General features: G+C 40.3%; 1 protein-coding gene across 3 annotated transcripts in view; it reads left to right on the forward strand.

Moving 5' to 3' along the window:
- Positions 1 to 20077, forward strand: part of tnika (TRAF2 and NCK interacting kinase a) — a 69870-nt gene that overhangs the window by 19772 nt on the left and 30021 nt on the right. For all 3 annotated transcript variants that reach the window (XM_028565110.1, XM_028565111.1, XM_028565112.1), the window contains exons 3-7: positions 11606 to 11662; positions 12667 to 12792; positions 15195 to 15305; positions 19070 to 19160; positions 19940 to 20070. In XM_028565110.1, coding sequence (XP_028420911.1) covers positions 11606 to 11662; positions 12667 to 12792; positions 15195 to 15305; positions 19070 to 19160; positions 19940 to 20070 — 516 coding nt within the window. The remainder of the gene's footprint in view (positions 1 to 11605; positions 11663 to 12666; positions 12793 to 15194; positions 15306 to 19069; positions 19161 to 19939; positions 20071 to 20077) is intronic.

The following is a 20077-nucleotide window of genomic DNA, read 5'->3' on the forward strand; positions in this document are numbered from 1 at the left end:
GTCAGCCTCAGATGCCTGCCATAAATAAGCTTTGGACACACACACACACACACACACACACACACACACACACACACAACACAAACACACATGTCTATCTGGAGAGTGGTTATCCTGTTAGAGTTGATTTATTTCCATCACATCAGAGGATGTATAATGATGAGGACAAGCTTTTCCTGACCTTAGACATATGTAAATGCACAAACACATGCAAACACAGACCCCCAGATCCTCTTTATATATCTTATATAACATTAAGTACATCATATTTGGATTTACCCAGCTTTGTGTATGCGGCATGTCTCTTTGTTGTCAAATACCATTACACCACCATAGGGAGTGACAGACGTCACCCAGAAAACGGCTGTACAGGTCGATTGTGCAAGCAGCTCATAACGACTCATAATTACTATTGTCCTATTAGGCGGCAACCTCTGGCGTCTGTTGTAATTATCGTGAACACAAACAAGGAAGCAATGACGCAATGACGTCCCTGACGTCACATCCTCATTTTAGCAGTTTTACATGACTAATTTTAAGCCAATCCCTAATGTTTTGCTAATCCTAAGGGCTCCAGCACACTGGCTGCATGGCGTGAGCGTGGCGTGAGCGTGGCGTGAGCGTGGCGTGAGCGTGGCGTTTCTGTTGCGTGTCAGTTGTGTGGCGGCTGCGTGGCGTTTTCTATGTCTTTGCACACCAGAAACGTGTCTGATGCGACACTGCTGCTGCTGCTGCTAGCCTTGTCTGTACCCATGTATGTTTCCCATAAACATAAACATAAATATATACTGATTTGATAACCACAAAGACAACGTCGGCAGTATTGACGGCAAAATAGGCTACAGAATATTTCGTTCTGTATTGACAGGTGCAATATTTGAACATCAATAATTCTTATTTAATTTTTTTTAAATCACATTTATATCTGCATTTATGTCAAAACCTAGAGACTTTCAAACATCAAAATGTCATTTATTAAATGTATTCGTGACAAAATGACAAAAACACCTTTTCCTATTCTATTTTGCCTGGAAACGCTTCTAACACGCTTGCGTGTCGCGTGAAAAATAGGCGTCGGTCCTATTTTCTAGCATGCGCGCGTTTTCGGCGCGGCTCGAGACGCGCCTGAGACGTGCGTGTCACGCAGGCAGTGTGCGAGCTCTAACCTGTTAACATGGGAGCCGAAATAAAAACGGACACTACACGTTCACGCCACGCAGCCAGTGTGCAGGAGGCCTAACTAAGTATTTTTATTGCCTAAACTTAACTGGTCACATGATTTAAAATTTCCACTGTGGTCACGTGTTACAGCCACATGTTAAAAACAGCCACTGTGCGGCAGTAAATGGAACGCTCATAAATGTCGTTTTTGGAGTCCTTTTCAATCAACCTATTCTGTCGTTTCAGGTATGAGGATGTGTTGGTGTATGTTTGCAGCCTTCTGTTTCTCTTATTTAAAGTGTTTTGTGTGCCTGCATTTGTATTAGCACTGCGCCAAATCCTTTCCCTGACCCCAGATTAGCTTGTTTTGTCTGTCCACTGGCTTGTTAATTAGCTTGTGTACTGTGAGTGAGCAGGTTAATGAACAGCTATATTTCAGAATCTTGGTAGATTATTGTTTCAATAGGCTTTAGCAAATAACAGCGGGTCATTCAGAGTGGAATCAACAATCGCTGGCACAAAAATTCAGCATCTCCTTCCTGCAAACTCCCCCCGCCCTCCCTTGTCAATAAAACCCCTTTGGACTATTCTACAGATCATTGCTCTCATCTCTCTTCCTCTCATCTTTCTTTTTTCTTTCTTTCATCATCTCTGCCTCCCTTTCTTTACTACCTCCTTCTCCCCCAAACGCTCTGCTTGTATACGTTTTTCCCTCATACTCACTGGCTCTCGTTATATCTTCGTGCCTTTTAAAGCTCTTCCTGTCTCAATCCGTCTCTCTCCTCTCTTGCTTTCTCATGTGTGAGAGCAGCCTCGGGGTGCTTCTATATTTCTTGGCCAGTGCAGTGGTAGATTGGAATGGAGGCCTTTGTCACTTTTATTTACTGCCTCACTGGTTTCACAACAGCGTGTGCGCTTGCGTGTGCACTCGCACTTGTCTGTGTGTGTTTGCGTGAGCACAAGTGAAAGTGGAATGATTGCAGGTGTTTCAACTGCAATGACGTGTGTCTGGAAGTATTGCCCTCCTATTTCTTTGGGCTCCTTCAGGCAGAACTCTGTTTGTATCGTTCGTTACCCGAAAGTAGCTTCAATTCTGCATCGCAACTCTGGCACCTGCTGAGGATGCTGGGATTGTAAGCCTCCCGACTAGAACGTGTGTGTGTGTGTGTGTGTGTGTGTGTGTGTGTGTGTGTGTGTGTGTGTGTGTGTGTGTGTGTGTGTGTGTGTGTGTGTGTGTGTGTGTGTGTGTGTGTGTGTGTGTGTGTGTGTGTGTGTGTGTGTGTGTGTGTGTGTGTGTGTGTGTGTGTGTGTGTGTGTGTGTGTGTGTGTGTGTGTGTGTGTGTGTGTGTGTGTGTGTGTGTGTGTGTGTGTGTGTGTGTGTGTGATCTCGCTCTAGGACCTGTCTGTCACAGACAGAAAGATTTATAGATTGATAGCCCGGGGGCATATCACATCCCATAGCCCACTTTTCCCCTATGATACTGTTACTATGCCGACAGGTCCCACGCCAGGAAAGCAAGCTTAGATGCCATTCAGTCACATTTTGCCTAATGTTTATGTGTATGCATGGATTACCATAACGGCACAGATTAGGATTATGGTGTGACCCATTTCCTTTTTACAAAGAGTTGGCAACTGTGTGTGTGTGTGTGTCTGTACACTTGTATGTACAGTATCTTTGCTGTGTTTGCTTCCTGTGCATGCACGGTACATATAAAGACGGATGGTTGCACAACACTACTACAACATTAATAGTATTTTAAAATGCATATACAAAAAACTGATGCAGACAAATTATTATAATAATTATAATTTTTTTTTTACATACTTTTGTGGCCATTATCTGGCAAAATATCATAGGTCAAAGGTTAATATAGGTTAAAACTATGGCTAAAACATAACAGAACCACTGCTGTAGGTGTTTAAAACCTGGGTCATGTAAAGGATAGGCTTAATCTATTTTTAAATCAGAGAGCTCATTCACTTGGCCATTTAAAGTAAAAATGTGGATGGTTTCCTCTGACCTTGCAGCTTGGCCACACAGCGAGCACACACTGAGGACAGATGCACTGTGAAATCCAGCTCCCTCACTGAACTACTCTTCTGCTCATCCCCGCCCTCATTTCTCAATCACCTCTCTCTCTCGCTCTCTCTCTCTCTCTCTCTCTCTCTCTCTCTCTCTCTCTCTCTCCTCTCCCCCCCCCCTCTCTCCCTCCCTCCCTTCCTCCTTTCCTCACCTCACCCAATCTCTTCTTTTAACAATTCTTCCACATCAGGATAATAGTCTCTTATTCCCTGTCTTCTCCCTCTCTGTTTATGTGTGTGTGTAACCGTGCACTTTTGTGTGTATGTTTAGGTGTCGTGCCTACTGTACTCTGGCCAGCCAAAACTGTTGCTAGGCTACAACAGGAAGTGTCCTGCATAGTAAATGTGTCCGAGGGGGGGTGGGGGAGTGTCTGTGTAATAGACTTGGCAAGGGCACGAACGTGCACGCAAACAAACCAAATACACACACGCTGTAGAAGCATTTCTTTCTCGCTTATGCGCAAATACGCACATTTTATTACAGTATGAGCTCATATTGACTACATGATGAGTAGTTATCTGAATTACAGCTGGATAAGTCTTCAAAAGGCGACCGCTCCAAGATTGGGGAATTTTAAGATGCTGAAAAAGTTCTTGATTAAATGCGATTAGTGTGTATTTACTTGTAGTCTGAGTGCTGTACAAGAACGTAGGAATATAATTCATTCAATATTGTATCTACACGTGAGCATTCATACTAGTCACGAAATGATAAGTTGTTTGACAGAAAATTCATCCCCAGCCATTTTGATAAGTGATGCATTGATTAGTTAACCACCTTTTGGTTTTGGAAGGTAGTTTGACCAAACAAGCAACTTTCAAATGTTTGCTCCGGAAACTTGCAAGTAACATTATACAGTATTTTTGGACATTTTATCGAGACTATTTTTCATAATGAATGAATCATTTAAAGCTCCATTGTGTAATTTTTTGAGTTGATTCTTAGCAAATAAAAAAACCTTTGTTCTTTCACAAAGATGTGCTCATTCATGTGTAATTACTTCCAACTAATCAAAATATTCTCGTAAGCGTAGAATCTGCCATTCAGAATCATTCAGTATACATAGGAGCGAGTCGCTCGAATGTATTCTACCATGTTGCGCCTTCATTTTTAAAATACGTTAGGCAAAGAGGGACATACCTTTGCGTTTTGTGCTTTTGCCCTCCATGGCGCCGTGACGAATGCCAGGGGGAGAAGATTACTCAGCGACTACCGGCAGATTTGAAAGCCGGTTGAAGATGGAGCGCCTATCTAGGACATGTAACTGAGTCGCTAAGGAAGTTAAAAAGAGAAAATGACAACGCGACAGGCAAAGCAACCAGACCAAAGTTAATATTGGAGTGGCTTTTCCAAGATGGAAAGGGCTCATAAGGCGCATGGATTTTAAAAAGGGACGCCGAAGTTGCCTGCTTTCTCCTCAAAAGGTGATTCTGCCTATTTGTGTAAATTCTAAGTTTTATAGTTGCTTGGCTAACTATAGCATGGTTGTGCATAACGCTAGAACGACGTCTAGGATACTTGTCCTCGCGTCAGTGATGAAAAAGGATTGTCTACCTTAACATAAACATAATCCTACGTGTCGTGATTTCCCTGGCAGACAACTCATGTCATGTGCAGTTGTAACACAGACTATCTCCTAGAACAGCTGCGTGTAAACGATGGAGATACTAAGAGCTAATTTTGGTTTCATTGAAATTGTTCATACTGCTCAGAGAAATATATTAAAAACGCAAACCTCCGTTGCTTCTCTCCTACGCTGTAAACATTGCCTTACACTATTAATCTCGTACAATATACAGAATAACGATAGCACTGATACTTTACTTACATTGGCTTGCATATGTTTGAGAACCTGATAGCTGATGTTAGCAATGAAATGGTACCAAAATAACGTAAAACTATTATTACACTGGAAGGAACTCTAACAGACGAAGTCGTACTTCTTGGAATAATACGGCCACCGTAGGAGTTAAAATGCGCTCTGAATGAGAGGGGTTAGAAAGTAATATTCAGTTGGTTGTCATATACAATTTTACAGCTAGATAGGAGAAATTCTTACACAATGTAGCTTTAAGTCCTTTCTAAATTAAAATGCCAAATATTTCCAAGTTCCAGCCTCTCATTTGTGGGGAGTTGCTGCTTTTCCTTGCCTTATGTGATCATAAATTTAATATATTTGGGTTTCTGAGTGTCAGTCTGAGAAAACAAGCAATTTGATTAAATCATTTTGTCATTATTTTCTGATCTTTTATTTACTAAAGATCACTCCATTAGTCGATAATAAAAATAATCATTACTTTCAGCCCACGTCAAATGAATGAGAAAAAAAAACTGTAGTTGAATTATTACTAAAATAATTTGACACTTAAAAAATGAGTATTTATTGCAAGGTTATTTTGTTTAATTGCAGGTGTTTGAGATATGTCTGTTTTGTGTTTTGGCCTGTAATCAACACGTCTCCTTTGGACCGATCATCCCAAAAGGCTGGGAGTAAATGGAAGCATTATTGCCTCTGAATTACTTAAAATCGGTTGACTTTGAAACATCACACACAATAAATGGAGAAAGTAGAGTCTGTAGTCTATTACCTTTTTAGTTTATTGTGTAAGAGAGTGAAACAATAACTATTACACATGCACATGTAGAGCAGATATTCTTTAACTAAATGAGTTTCTGGAATCACATCATATTTTGTTGGGTGGAACCATCAGAAAAAGACCTACACTCCATATCCATACCGTAGTTTAGGAAACGCTGACCTGCAGGGAGGACGCCAAGTAATGACACCTCCATGATGCAGCTGCCTGAAGGCTGATTGGAGATCAGTTCGGTATCAGTTGGCTGTCTCTATCACAGCGCGGCCATCCAAGCGGAACAAACCTAGTCAATTTGGTCTGTTATCACTCAAACACACCTGGCCTGGCAGCTGTGTGTGCGCGTGTGTGTCTGTGTGTGTCTCTGTGTCTCTGTGTCTTGCTATAATATGGTCAAAATACTTTTACAGGATTAAAGAGGGAAATAATTGTGGATTGGACACATGAAGATACTTTCCTATAGCCCTCATTTGAAATGTCTCTGTGATGATTGAGGTTAATGCACAGCATGCATTTGATAGGAAGTATTGGGTGAAAGCATTTGTATTCAGTATGTGTGTGTGTTTTGCTTTGCGGAGACACTCCGTGTCATTGCTTTGTGGTTTGCAGAAGGCGCTAGATGCATTAGCAGAAGCAAAATGAACGGTTTGCAGGGAGTCCTCGGCTTGTGTCATATTTGCTTGTCGAGCTCAAATGCTGTTTCGTTGGCATTAGCGTTCAGCTCAGTCATGTTCATGTAGGACCTGCTCTTCACAGGCTGCTGGTCTGAGCTGTGAGGCACAAGAGAGGAGAAGACAGAAAATACAGGGGACAGGGAGAAGTAGGCGAGCCTTCTATAGGGAGGAGGGCAGAAATAATGAGAGGGATGAAGAGGAGATTGTGAGAAGTTAAGAGGGTTAGATGATGAGAGAGAGAATCAGTGGGATAAGAGAGCGAGGCAGAGTGTGTGAGAGAGAGCGAGAGAGAGGGAGAGAAAATGCAGATCTAGGTCAGAGAGGCAAAGCAGTCAACAAACGAGTGGAGGAAGGGATGAACAGGCCTGTGAGGCTCGAAGCTCCTCAATCTGAATGGGACGGATCAGGGAGAGAGTGGGCCATCTTTAGGAGAGAAAGAAAGAGAGAAGGAAGATCACATAATGATTTTAATACTGTGTGACATCTTCTCTTTTTCCATTTTTCGTCATTCACAGGGCTGCAGCAAACATTTATGATGAGAAGTTGACATCACTCTTATGTCTGTGCATTAAGTGTTGACCGGAGTCAGGAGGCAGTTAGCTTAGCATAGCATAAAAACTTGAAGCAAGGGAAAATTGCTAGCTAGCTAATAGGGCTGGGCAATATATCAATATTATATCGATATCGTAATATGAGACTAGATATTGTCTTAGATTTTGGATGGTGTTGTCTTTTCCTGGCTTTAAAAGCTGCATTAGAGGAAAGTGATGTACTTTTCTGAACTTGGCTGACCGTTCTATTCTATTATTTGCCTTTACCCATTTAGTCATCAAATTGACATAGTGACGCCTGTCTGTATATGCAAACTGTACTGTCTTTATAAACTATCTTTTTAATAAACTGTCTGTACACTTACAAAGTTCTCAATGCTTCGGTTTACATGTAGGGACCCTCATTATACTACCGTTGAAGTGTGGTGCTATTTTGAGCCTTGTTAGTGGTATAGAAATAGCGATTTCTTTTTACTTTACCAGTGCCCCGACTACTAGCGTTACAAGCTAATTAGCGATTCACACTAAAACTGGTCACATTCGATTAGCATGAAAACATCCCAGAGAACAGTTGACTCGGTACCCATGTGTTATGTGTTATTGAGGCCTAGGTGAGAGAGTGGCATTGTTCTTCTCATCAAACTCTAAGCAAGAAAGCAAGTAAGTATATTTCCCAAAATGTCAAACTATTACTTTAATCAGTCATTAAATTGATTGCTTGGTGTAAAATGTTGGACAGCAGTGTAATATGCCCCTCACAAGTTCCCGGAGCTATAGATAATGTCTTCAAATTGCTTGTTTTGTGCAACCAACTGTCCAAAACTCTAATTAATTCAATTTGTAATGATATAAAACAAGCAAATCCCCACATTAGAGATGCTGAAATCGGCAAATATTTGGCATTTTAGCTTGACAAATGACTGTTAATTAAGTAGTTTCAGCACTAATCATTTTATCATTTGTCTTCCCGACTTGTTTTGATATCATTGTTACACACATTATCCTGTTAACTGCTTTGGAAATACTATTTTAACTTCACATTCATATACCCCCTCCCCCCCTCCCTATCCCCTTCGTTGAATTTGCAAGGACAAAGACAGAGCGAGAGATGAAGATCAACAGACAGTGCTAATTCTTTTCTGTTGCTGCTTTCACACTTGGTCATTTAATAAGGCTGGATGACATTACTGCTCTAAGAAGGAAGGAGAGATGTGTCGGGTGAGGGGGGGTGATGTCAGGTGGCTCAGAGTAATGAATCTTTATCCAGGTCGGATAATGTCCATGTCCAATATATATTGGACATATTCTCTCTCCCTCCCTCTTAATGGCTCTGTGTGCACATGTGTGGGTGTTTGCATGAGTTCTTCTGTCTGTGCGAGTAGTGGAGAAAGAGAGAGATCTTTTTGTATTTTGTGTGTGTGTGTGTGTGATTTTCTGATATGTAAGTGGCTATAATTCCTTTGTTGGTCTCCAACAAAGCCAGTCCTTGTGCTTGTGGAATTGGGGCAGTCTGATCCTAATGAGAAATCCCTGTTCAATCTTTCCAGCTCTTTTACTCTCACAGAAGTGTGTGTGTGTGTGTGTGTGTGTGTGTGTGTGTGTGTGTGTGTGTGTGTGTGTGTGTGTGTGTGTGTGTGTGTGTGTGTGTGTGTGTGTGTGTGTGTGTGTGTGTGTGTGTGTGTGTGTGTGTGTGTGTGTGTGTGTGTGTGTGTGTGTGTGTGTGTGTGTGTGTGTGTGTGTGTGTGTGTGTGTGTGTGTGTGTGTGTGTGTGTGTGTGTACGACTGATCACATTGTTCAACCATCCAGTGGTGCTTAATTTGCATTGTGCAGTACTGAATTGTGACACAATGAATTATCATATTAAATCCCCAACTTTCATTTGGCAATAAATCAAAAAGTTTTTTTATTAATTCAGGATGAGCTTTTAAATTAGAAATTTAACTCATGGCTTTAAATTCCCCTCATTCAGGGACCTCAGCAGATGTTAACATATTGGCAGTCATCTTGTGGGAACCCACAAAATGTACGAGTGTAGAGTTTTCTCTTTACTTGCTGCTCTGCCAACAGGATTGTTTCCTCAAATTAAAACAAATTGTGGTGACTTTTGAAACCTAGTATGCAAGTGAACAATAAGTAAATATACCTGTAATATTGTTTTTTTTCTTGTCTTTTAATTTGAAATTCGACTCCAGTTTAAACACCAGGGGACCTAATGAGCAAAAACACCACGTTTTTGTCGCTAATAGAGATACGATCATATCATTATGTTGACCACTGACCAGTTTTGCTACTTTGTGAGAGTGTAAAGGAACAAGTAATGTATCGAGCTGCCTACATTATTTTGCTGTTAATAACTGCATATATTGAATAATCTCCGACTCACAAGCTATTCATCAATTACAGTGAGTTTTGGTGAGCCTGTGGGTACAATTGATCCGTCAAAACAACATAAAAAGAGAACGTGAAGCGGTGAGAATGACTGACTGACTGACTGACTGACTGACTAAAGACCAGTGGCAGGGTGGAGAGACTGTCCTGCGACTATAAAATCACTCCTGCAAATGAACTGCAAAGCAATAAAACCACTAACTTTTCTGCGACAATACTTCTGTTCTTATTGTCACATTCCTAGCTTTTGTTTTGGCTGCAGAATGGCCTTTCATTAAAGCCCTCAGGAAGTGTTTTAGAGCCAGACCCTTAATGCCATCTGCTTTATACTGTAACAATTCCACCAAGAAAACAGTCCTGTCCGTGTGTGTGTGTGTGTGTGTGTGTGTGTGTGTGTGTGTGTGTGTGTGTCCTTGGCTATGCGTGTACGTATTTGTTTGTTTGTGCTGCTGCTGCTAAGCCGTTCTGCTCAGACGGTAACATGCTAATCAGTTGATTCCAGACAGGTGGAAATAATAGCCGTCAGTGGTTTTAGCGTCTCTATCCCGGTTAGCTTCATTAGCTAATCACAGGCACAGATGCTCTGTTGCAAACCAACCAATTGGGTCTTCCATTCGCCCCTCAGCATCCAATCTCCCGGTTTCTCGCCTCCTACTGTACCTCCCCCAGGCATCTGCCTAGCCTCGATACAAGTTGGTGGATTGGTGTGTGTCTTTGTCTGGTCGTTTCTTCATCTTGTATATCTGAGACACTGTCAACTGTGTTTTTGACTACAATGTCTGATTCTCACTGTTACACTGGCTTGGGCTGATGGTGCAGCTACAGGTCAAATCACAGTGACATAACGGGCTATCATGTTGAACGTGCAGTCTAATTTCAGGTGCTGTCACTTCCTTGAATCTGGTCAGGGACACTATATTTTCTGTTGCTCTCTGCTGTCAACAATCCATTATTTTTTAACCACATAAGGTTTATCCAGATAATTGAAAAGTTTGACTTATGATAGAGAGATTTGTCCTCAACTTTTGGTAGCTGAACATATTTCCTGCTAACAAACAATACTGTATCTGAGTCAACCTTAAAAATATGTAAAGAAACCTTTCATAAAGTTAGAAAAGATGGGAAAAGGTAATGTCACAAGGTTGTATTAACCAATCAGGATTTGGCAATATTTGAATCAAAATCTGATGAGAGTTGTTGAGGCCTTTTCTCATGTTGTCCTAAAGAAGCAGATTACTTGAGTTTTTTTATTTAACTTTGATTGTGGCTTTCAATATCCAGCCATGATGATTGGATGTTTTAGAGAAGTACTTGATATGAAATCAAGGGGTTTTGGCAGCATCAGAAAAGTTTAGTAACTTAGTTGTTGTCGGCTGTTATTGTATTTAGAGACCTGGCAGTTAGTTTGGGTAGCAGTTTACAATCCAGTATTTTGTTGGTGGGGTGACACTTTTGTTTTTATTGTGTCTTTTAAAAAGGTAGGAATGAAGTTTAACCCTTGTGTTGTCTTCCATTGGACCATGCACGCAGGTCCTCCCCGGGTCAAAACTTTGTCCCTTCTGGCACTTTTTTTCAATGTTTTGGGCGTTTTTTGCCATTGAACGCTTCTTTTCACTAGACTACCATGTATAAACAACACTCACACTAACTTATTATTAGTTTTACACTTATCTTTGGAATTCATGGTCAATAAACCTTATTTATATGAAAGTTCAGAGAGGATACTGTTTCCAAAACATTTCAATTTCTTTTTCAAATGCTAAAACATTGAACAAATCACCCAAAATTCAATGAAAGCAGAGATCCGATCTCTTGGTGTACTTGCGAAGAGCGTTGTAAGGAATCATCCATCTGTGTTATTTTTGGGTAAATAAAATGAGGTAATTAAAGAAATCCATATTTCTTAAATAGAAATTTTGAAAATGGGTCAAATTTGACCCGAAGACAACACATATCCATTTATCTATCTATCTATCTATCTATCTATCTATCTATCTATCTATCTATCTATCTATAATAAAAATGTACTGCATTGTCTTGATAAAACTGTTTAATGGACATTGACATTTTATCTCTCTCCTTTCTTCTTCCTTGCCTTCCTCTTTGCTCCATCTTTTTTTTGTCTCTGACTGTCCCTCTCCTTTCACCAGGGTCGCCATGTTAAGACAGGGCAGCTGGCAGCCATTAAGGTCATGGATGTCACCGGGGTAAGAGACACACACCTACACGCATGCACTCGCTACATTTTCACACACACACAGCAAATCATCTCAAGTGATTATACCACCGTCGACCATGTCATCTAATCATGAGCGATGAGTCACTGCTGGCGTGTGTGTGCACATGATGTGGCAGAGAGGAAATGAGGACAGGCCTATTGCCATGGTAATATTAGCTGGATGTTTTAGGACAGCAGTGTGGTCTCAGGCGTGTCTGTTAAGCATGAGGGAATCTCAGTTCTATTTAGAGATCCTCTCACCCTACGTGTCCCTGCCAGCAAAACAAAGAAGGACTGCAGGAATGAAGCAACAAAAGAACTGATGAATGAATGGGAGCATGAATGACTGAATAAGGAAATACTGTAAACATTATGCAGGTGTTTGATGGGATGAATGAATGAATGAATGAATGAATGAATGAGCAAATAACCAAAAAACCAGAAGAACAATGAATAAACAAATACATTCAACAGTGTATGAATGACTGTGTGTGAATAAATCTGCTTAAATACAATAAAAATAAATGACTGTATTAATTGGTGATTGAAAATTAAATGACGGGCAAACACAAAATTGCTAACTTAATGAGCCACCACTCTACAGAATCAGCTTACTAAAACAAGTGTTTTTGTTTTCATGGCTACCGAACACTAAATGTAAGTAATTAAGGCATAATTTTCTGACATTGTGCATAACGAATGAGGAATTACATGTTTAAGTAACCAACTGTCATCGCAACAACTGCTTTTGGCTACGTGGCAGCAACCCCCTAAAATGAAAGTAATTAAAAAGTAATGCTGTTGTGGATAATTTAGCGCCCAGCTGTGTGTTTTGCAACAACAACTTTTTCAGAATGTAAATGGTTTCTAAATGCAAATCCATTAACAACTTAATTTCCTTTGCTCCATCACCATCCTGTTAACCGTGGGAGGGGTCACAAATCAAGGTCCTGGTTTAATGCCTGTTGATATTTCTCTTCTTCTGTGTGCCAGGATGAGGAAGAGGAGATTAAAGCGGAAATTAACATGCTGAAGAAGTACAGTCACCATCGGAACATCGCCACCTACTATGGAGCTTTCGTCAAGAAAAACCCCCCTGGCATAGATGACCAGCTATGGGTACGCCATTATTGTGCATTTTTGAAACTCTATGCATTTGTGTGTATGAAACGGAGTGAAGAGAAGACGGCTGTAGTCTCGCAGAGAGCCACAGAGAGAAGGGACTTTCCATTTTTCACTGTTACATTTTTGTGAAAGAAGTAAGTGTGTAGTTTTTTGCAGGCAGTGACTGCGGGATAGTGTGCATTGGAATATGTATATATACTTTGTGTGTGTGTGTGTGTGTAATATATAAAGGATCTGAATAATTGTGTGACTGGCTGGCTGTTGCAATAAATCATGTGTTAACGCAATCTAAGGGAGCTCTCTCTTCTCTGATCCTGTAGCATTCATCACACAACAATGGGAGGACACACACACACACACACACACACACACACACACAAAACATACTGTATGCATTTACACACAGCAGCAGCTAGATCTACTGCCTGCATAATTACTCGTGACTCAACAGCTGTGTGTGTGTGTGTGTGTGTGTGTGTGTGTGTGTGTGTGTGTGTGTGTGTGTGTGTGTGTGTGTGTGTGTGTGTGTGTGTGTGTGTGTGTGTGTGTGTGTGTGTGTGTGTGTGTGTGTGTGTGTGTGTGTGTGTGTGTGTGTGTGTGTGTGTGTGTGTGTGTGTGTGTGTGGTATATTTGCATGTATTGACATGTGTCCCCTTATGTTTATGCATATGTCAATGGGTTTCTTCTGTCTTTGCGTGTCCGAGTATGCATGCACAGCCTGGAGGAGCTTACTTGCCAACTTCCTCTCGGCCTGTAATCCAGAGTGATGATGAGAGGAGCTTGAAGCAGGGCCAGAACTGACCAGCTAAATAATTTCCCTGCAAAATCTCCTCTGATGTGATGAGAGAGGAGAATGAAATTAGGGGGAATGTTATCACTTTTCTAACTTTAACCTTAATACAAGTTATCACAACATTTAATGTTAAAGTTTATTCTTGTACTTGCCCTCCTTTTTCAGCTGGGAGATGAGTGAGTATTCTCCTCTGATTATGGTTCATGAGGAGGCAGGAGATTAAAACTCATCAAAAAAGTATATAAATATTGTACATCCTAGAATCAAATCAACTTGAAAGATAACCCAATAGAATGGGAGAGGAGACATGAAGACATGAGGCAGCTAAGGATGTAGAGAGGAGAGGGGTGGATAGAATGGACACATTGTGTTTGGGTCAAGAGATGGACTTGATTCATTCATGTGATCTGGTGGTGACCCCGTTGAGTCAGTTATTGCAGTCGTCTCTGTGCTCTCTGCTCTCTGTGCAGTGAAAGAGAAAGAGTCTGTAACATGGCTGTCTGTTCATGTGTATTGCTCTCTGTATTAGTAATGCTATTACGGTAATGTGATTATGGGTACTGTGTATTTTCTTTATAATGTGCATCATGTTGAAGAAAGAACTTTTTATTCTGTGCACATGCGTCAGTAGCGGTCTATAAAAGTTCATACATTATCAGCACACAAGCCTGACCAACAGCAATACTTGGGAATAATGTAAATCCAATAACGATATATCAAATACCTTTTGTGATAAAGATATCACTGATCTCAGTTAAGATATTTTACATTGGAACAATGAAGTATTCTTTGTAATAGAGCTGCAACAATTAGTCGATTAGCAGAGTGACAGAAAATTAATCGGCAACTAATTTGATTTGTCATTAGTTTTCATGCAAGAAGGCCACACAGATTTGACCGTTCCAGCTACTCAAATGGGAGAAGTGGCTGCTTTTCCTTGTGTTGCATTACTGTAAAATTAATATTTTTTGGTTTAGTACTGCCGCGATAAACAAGACATTTAATAACTTTACCTTGACCTCTTGAAACATTTTCACTGGTATTTACAGGCGTTTTCCACCATTTTCTGATGTTTTATAGACCAAACAATTAATCACTTACCCGAGAAAATAATGGACCGATAAATCAATAATGCAGCGCTGATGTCAAAGAGGACAGTAATGGTCAGTAAAGATTAGATAGATTTTGAGCAATGACATTTATTGAAATTTAAAAGATAAAACTACAACTATAAACACACAAATAGTGCTGCAAATCAAATATAAATGTATTTAGTTTTTTGTGCATATTTGCCAACATTCACGCCAATACTACCTCTACTCTGATATTGACATATACTGTAGTATCGGTCGGGCACTAGTGCTAATGTAACAAGGCAAAAAGAGAAATGTATGTCTTTGTTGTATTTCAAAATGGAGAAAAAGATTCCCACAATTTACTGTGCATACATACGGTAAATGAACCACTTAGATCATTTACTGGCTTTCTGGTAATCTCAGTAAGTTGCTTAATTGGAATTACTGCCTTGTTTATAACCGATCCTAGACCAGATTGCTTCCTTTTGCAGAACAGTCGATCAATAACCAACCTTGTATGTGTTCAGCTGGTGATGGAGTTCTGTGGAGCCGGCTCAGTGACGGACTTGATCAAGAACACCAAAGGCAACTCTCTGAAAGAGGAGTGGACCGCTTACATCTGCCGAGAGATTCTCAGGGTAAGTGGCCATGTTGCCGAGTCATTGTTTCAATCCTATGCCCGTCCTCCAGGAAACCATTATTGTACGTGAATATTGATTAAATGGAGAGATCTTTGATGATGATTTTCTCCTGAAAGCATGTGACTGGGAGCTGTGTGGGGTGAAAAAAAACCCCAGCTCTGTGGTAATGTATAATTGCTGTTGACAAGAAAGCATTCAGTTCATTTTTTTTAGTTTTTTTTGTTATGGAAATTATGGCAACATTTAGCTGTGCAGGTCAGAAAAAACTACTATAATTAACTGACACAGCATTATTCCAACTGTCCATTTTATTTATTTTCATTTCCGTTCATATGTTTACACCTGCATACTCCAGGCATAGCTGGACTGTGCATGCTGCCCATATTTTGATGGCGTATTTTTCTGTATGTATTGTCTGAAGAGATGCGCCAACGAAATGCAACCAGGCGTTCATCCACAGTAACGTGGGGACCTGGATTGTTATGAGAGCTTATTTGCTGGACCCACTTGTCCCATACATCATGTATCTCTGCGAGTTTGTCACAAAGTGTATGACACCGTTAGAAACATGGAATGTCTTATATTGCCTTTGCTGTTGCTTCAACTTTTGATTTGGACACTCCTGCCAAAATGAGCAGCCCAATGTAGGCTTGTTAGTGGGTCCCAATACAGTTCAAATAGGGAGATAACTTTCCATTTTTCAGAAGGTAACTTGTTAACTACAGGCTAAGAGAGAACATAATGTAAATGGACTGTTTTTATATAGCGCTTTTCTAGTCTTAACGACTACTCAAAGCGCTTTTATATATTACAGGAACCATTCACCATTCACACACATTCACACACTGTGGCTGAGGCTGCCGTAGAAGGTGCCACCTGCTCATCAGATACACATTCACACACATTTACGCTCCGATGCACATAGTTGATAGTTGAGAGACAACAAGAGCATCAACCCCTATTAGTCTTATTCTCATCGGAGGTGGATGCCTCATAATCATGATCCTCCTCAAGATTCCTCAGTCTCACAAACCTTCTCCTCTATGTCACTTTCCCTGTTCAACAGCTGTGACAAAACCTTACTGGCAAGAAAAAACTTTGCCTAAAGGTCATTCTCAATAAAGAGAATAAAGAGAGAGCCCACTGAGCACCAAGAGAAATCGTTTAGAAGGCTGCAGTACAAACTGTTATGTTTGTCTCCCTCCCCTGTGTTGTGTGGAGTATCCTTGTCCTCGCAGGAACCATATTTTTCCTCCTTCACGGTGTGGGACATATCAGAGGTTCTCGCACAACTACAAGTATGGTTATGGCAGGTTAGGGCCCTAAAATTATTATAAAATAGATTTAAAAAATTGCAAGTGATAGTGACAAGCCAAAACAACCTAAACAAATGTGTGTAAAATGTTCATATTTCCTATATGTTTTATACAGCTAAAACAGCCTTGACCCCAAGGAACACCATGTGTACAAAATGCGTACAGGACATAAAAAATATATCATCGTGTTTATTTTATGTTTACCTAGTTGTCTCCATTAAATGAGGAAAAGTCATTCAGTATGAACCAAAAATGATGACAAGAGGAGGGTTAAACCAAGGGAACGGAGAATCTCCACTGGAGATCTCAATTAATGGGTACTTATAAACACAGCCATAATCATGTAAAGATACATTTGCACACGTTTTTCTTCCACAAAACCGCAATTCTCTAATGTTGGTGCTCTATTTCCAAAGGTGCAATATGCATTAACTCTTAGTTTCAGCTCAGGACACCGTTCAACTTTAGTGCATGTGAATATTGAGGGTCTGGGATCTATGAACTAATGAGCTGATCTTCTAGTTGTTATTTTCTTTAGTGTTTAAAATGTCCCCTGTGCAATGTAAACTAATAGCTACTGTTGTAGTAGAGGAGAAAATAGGATAGTGTGTTTTCCCTGTTGTCTTGATTAGAATCAGGGCACTTAAAGCATTCGGTAACACTTTACTTGAAGGTATCTACATAAGAGTGACATGACACTGTCATGAACACATGACACGGTCATGACACATGAACTCTAACTCTAACCCTAACCATAATTTGTCATGACAAAAACCGAATGAGACTTACTAAAAGAAGCGTTATGTCATAAACGTTTATGACTTGTTTATGTTTATGACACGTTCATGACCGTGTCATGTCACTCTTTATGTAGCTTCCAAGTAAAGTGTAACCAAGCATTCTATCATATCTAACATAGGAAAATAGACTTCTCAGGATCAAGCAGTTTCTTAAAGATAGTAATATTCTTCATTCCCCGGTTTCAAACTTTTACACTTCTTTTGAATAGATCATTCTTTTACAAATAATGAGTGAAGATCTTGAGGCAATGGATTTTGCCATTCTTTAAATGTAAAATGTAATACCTGCTCTGTTCTTTGATAGCAATCAGCAGTTGCTTGTGTTCCATGGTAACTGGGTTTTGGAGTGATATAAAGGAATAAATGTAATCTTCTTGGGAAATCGTCCTCATTCCTCCCCCCCCCCCATCTTATCTCTACTATCTGTTGTTGTGCGTTTTGTGAGGACTAAAGCCTAGTCAGTTATACGCAGTGCAGCTCTGAACTGAGGCAACAAGGATTTCCTTTCATCCACTATCATTTCTTTTTTTTACCCCTCATCTTATTTTGTGCTCTCTGCTTCCTCTCTTCCTGCTGTCATTTGGTCTTGTTTTTTCGCTGTGTGCCTCTGTCCCATTACATTTTGTCTCTCTGTCTTCATCCCCTTTGTCTTTCTTTTATTGTTTTTTTTTTTTTATCTTGTCCTTTTCTGTCCTTTTCCTGTCTTCCCTTTTGAACAATTTTACTCTCCCAGCTGTCATTTCTCTTCTTCTCTTCATTTACTTGTTATTTCAGTGGCTTTACAGTCAATACAAAAAACTTCTCTGAACTAAGAATTATTAAACTATCAAAGCATAAATATCGGACTCTTTGTTGTATTTTGCTTGGATTCAATATGACATAAATTCTTTAATTATGCATTTCATTTCCAAATTCTATTTGATCGATTAGAGACAACCTGCCTAAAATCACAATTTTATTTAATGTTTATTCTTTATTTATATTAAATAGTTGGTTGGTAGATTTTCTACTTTTAAGACAACTGAAAGACTTCCAAAAAAAAAGTTTTTCTCTGTGCGGAAGATTCAGGGTTCAGGGTCAGCTACACAGTAACATAATCATAATCATAATTTAGCACGATACAGGAACATATGGGATGTGCGATAACATTGTTGAATATCGCGATACCAATATTACTTGCGATAAATAAACGATATTGAAGTGTACTCAGTTCTGCATTTCTGCTGCTTTCAGAATTCTGCTAAAATACCACAATAAATTGCTTGATGAATTTAAAACAAATGAAAGGAAATCATTACCAACATTCTTTTATTGAAGAAATAGAACATTGAATTGAATATAAAAGACACCACTAAAAAAAAGTGAAAAATGTTGTACAAAACTACAGGAACTGCACTTTATATTGTAACTGTCAAAGTTACACTTTAAAGTGCGGTTTTCTATTGATATTTCCTTTCAACTAACGCAAAAAATCTCCGAGTGTCTTTTGCGATGTGTCGCAGCCTTTCGCGATGTATTTATTGCACCAGTTGGTATTGCGATGGTGATTAAAAAAAAAAACGATATAGTGTGCAACCCTAATCATGTCTTGGGCTTATTGCTGCAGTGGCGTTCCTTCACTGTGTGTCTCTGTCGCTGTCTGCAGGGTCTGACTCATCTCCATCAGCACAAGGTGATCCACCGAGACATCAAGGGACAGAACGTCCTGCTGACGGAGAACGCCGAGGTCAAACTAGGTCAGTCTGTCATCTAACCCCACCTGACAAAATGGCTTTAGGATTGGTAGGGCATGAGGAGGTATAATGTTTCAGATGGCTCAGAGGTGTGTGTGTGCGTGCGTGGGTGTGTGTGTGTGTGTGTGTGTCTTTTCTTTCTGCTGTTCTGCTGAATACTAGCCTACTCATCTCCCTGTAGCTCTGCCACTGTTCATGGTGCAGATTGCTGAAGAAGAGTCTCTCTCTCTCTCTCTCTCTCTCTCTCTCTCTCTCTCTCTCTCTCTCTCTCTCTCTCTCTCTCTCTCTCAAATTCAAAAATGCTTTCAGGTCAGGTAAACAATATTGCCTGAGAGTCAAGGATAATACAATTCAATAATAGGATGAGAAATATATATGTATATACACAATTCATCATTTCATTTCTCTCTCTCTCTCTCTCTCTCCCTCTCTCCCTCTCTCTCCTTCTTTCCTCTGAACACCCAGTGGGGAGGGGATTATTGTGTGTGTGTGTGTGTGTGTGTGTGTGTGTGTGTGTGTGTGTGTGTGTGTGTGTGTGTGTGTGTGTGTGTGTGTGTGTGTGTGTGTGTGTGTGTGTGTGTGTGTGTGTGTGTGTGTGTGTGTGTGTGTGTAAGAATTGGGCAAGCTATTGCAGGTTCGGCAATTCGTTCCTGTTTAGAGTCCATAATGGAATTTAGTAAAGCCCATTGGTGTCAGCCCACCCACCCACACACACCCACAAAGATTAAGTAAACTGCAGACTATATCCTAAAGTATTGTGTTTGTGTGCATTTGCCCTGCAGTGGACTTTGGTGTTTCAGCCCAGTTGGACAGAACAGTAGGAAGGAGGAACACATTTATTGGGACGCCATATTGGATGGCACCAGAGGTCATCGCCTGTGACGAGAACCCTGAGGCCACGTACGACTTCAAGGTGCTTC

Source organism: Perca flavescens, chromosome 20 (genome assembly GCF_004354835.1).
Source record: "Perca flavescens isolate YP-PL-M2 chromosome 20, PFLA_1.0, whole genome shotgun sequence".
Classification (NCBI taxonomy): domain Eukaryota; kingdom Metazoa; phylum Chordata; class Actinopteri; order Perciformes; family Percidae; genus Perca; species Perca flavescens.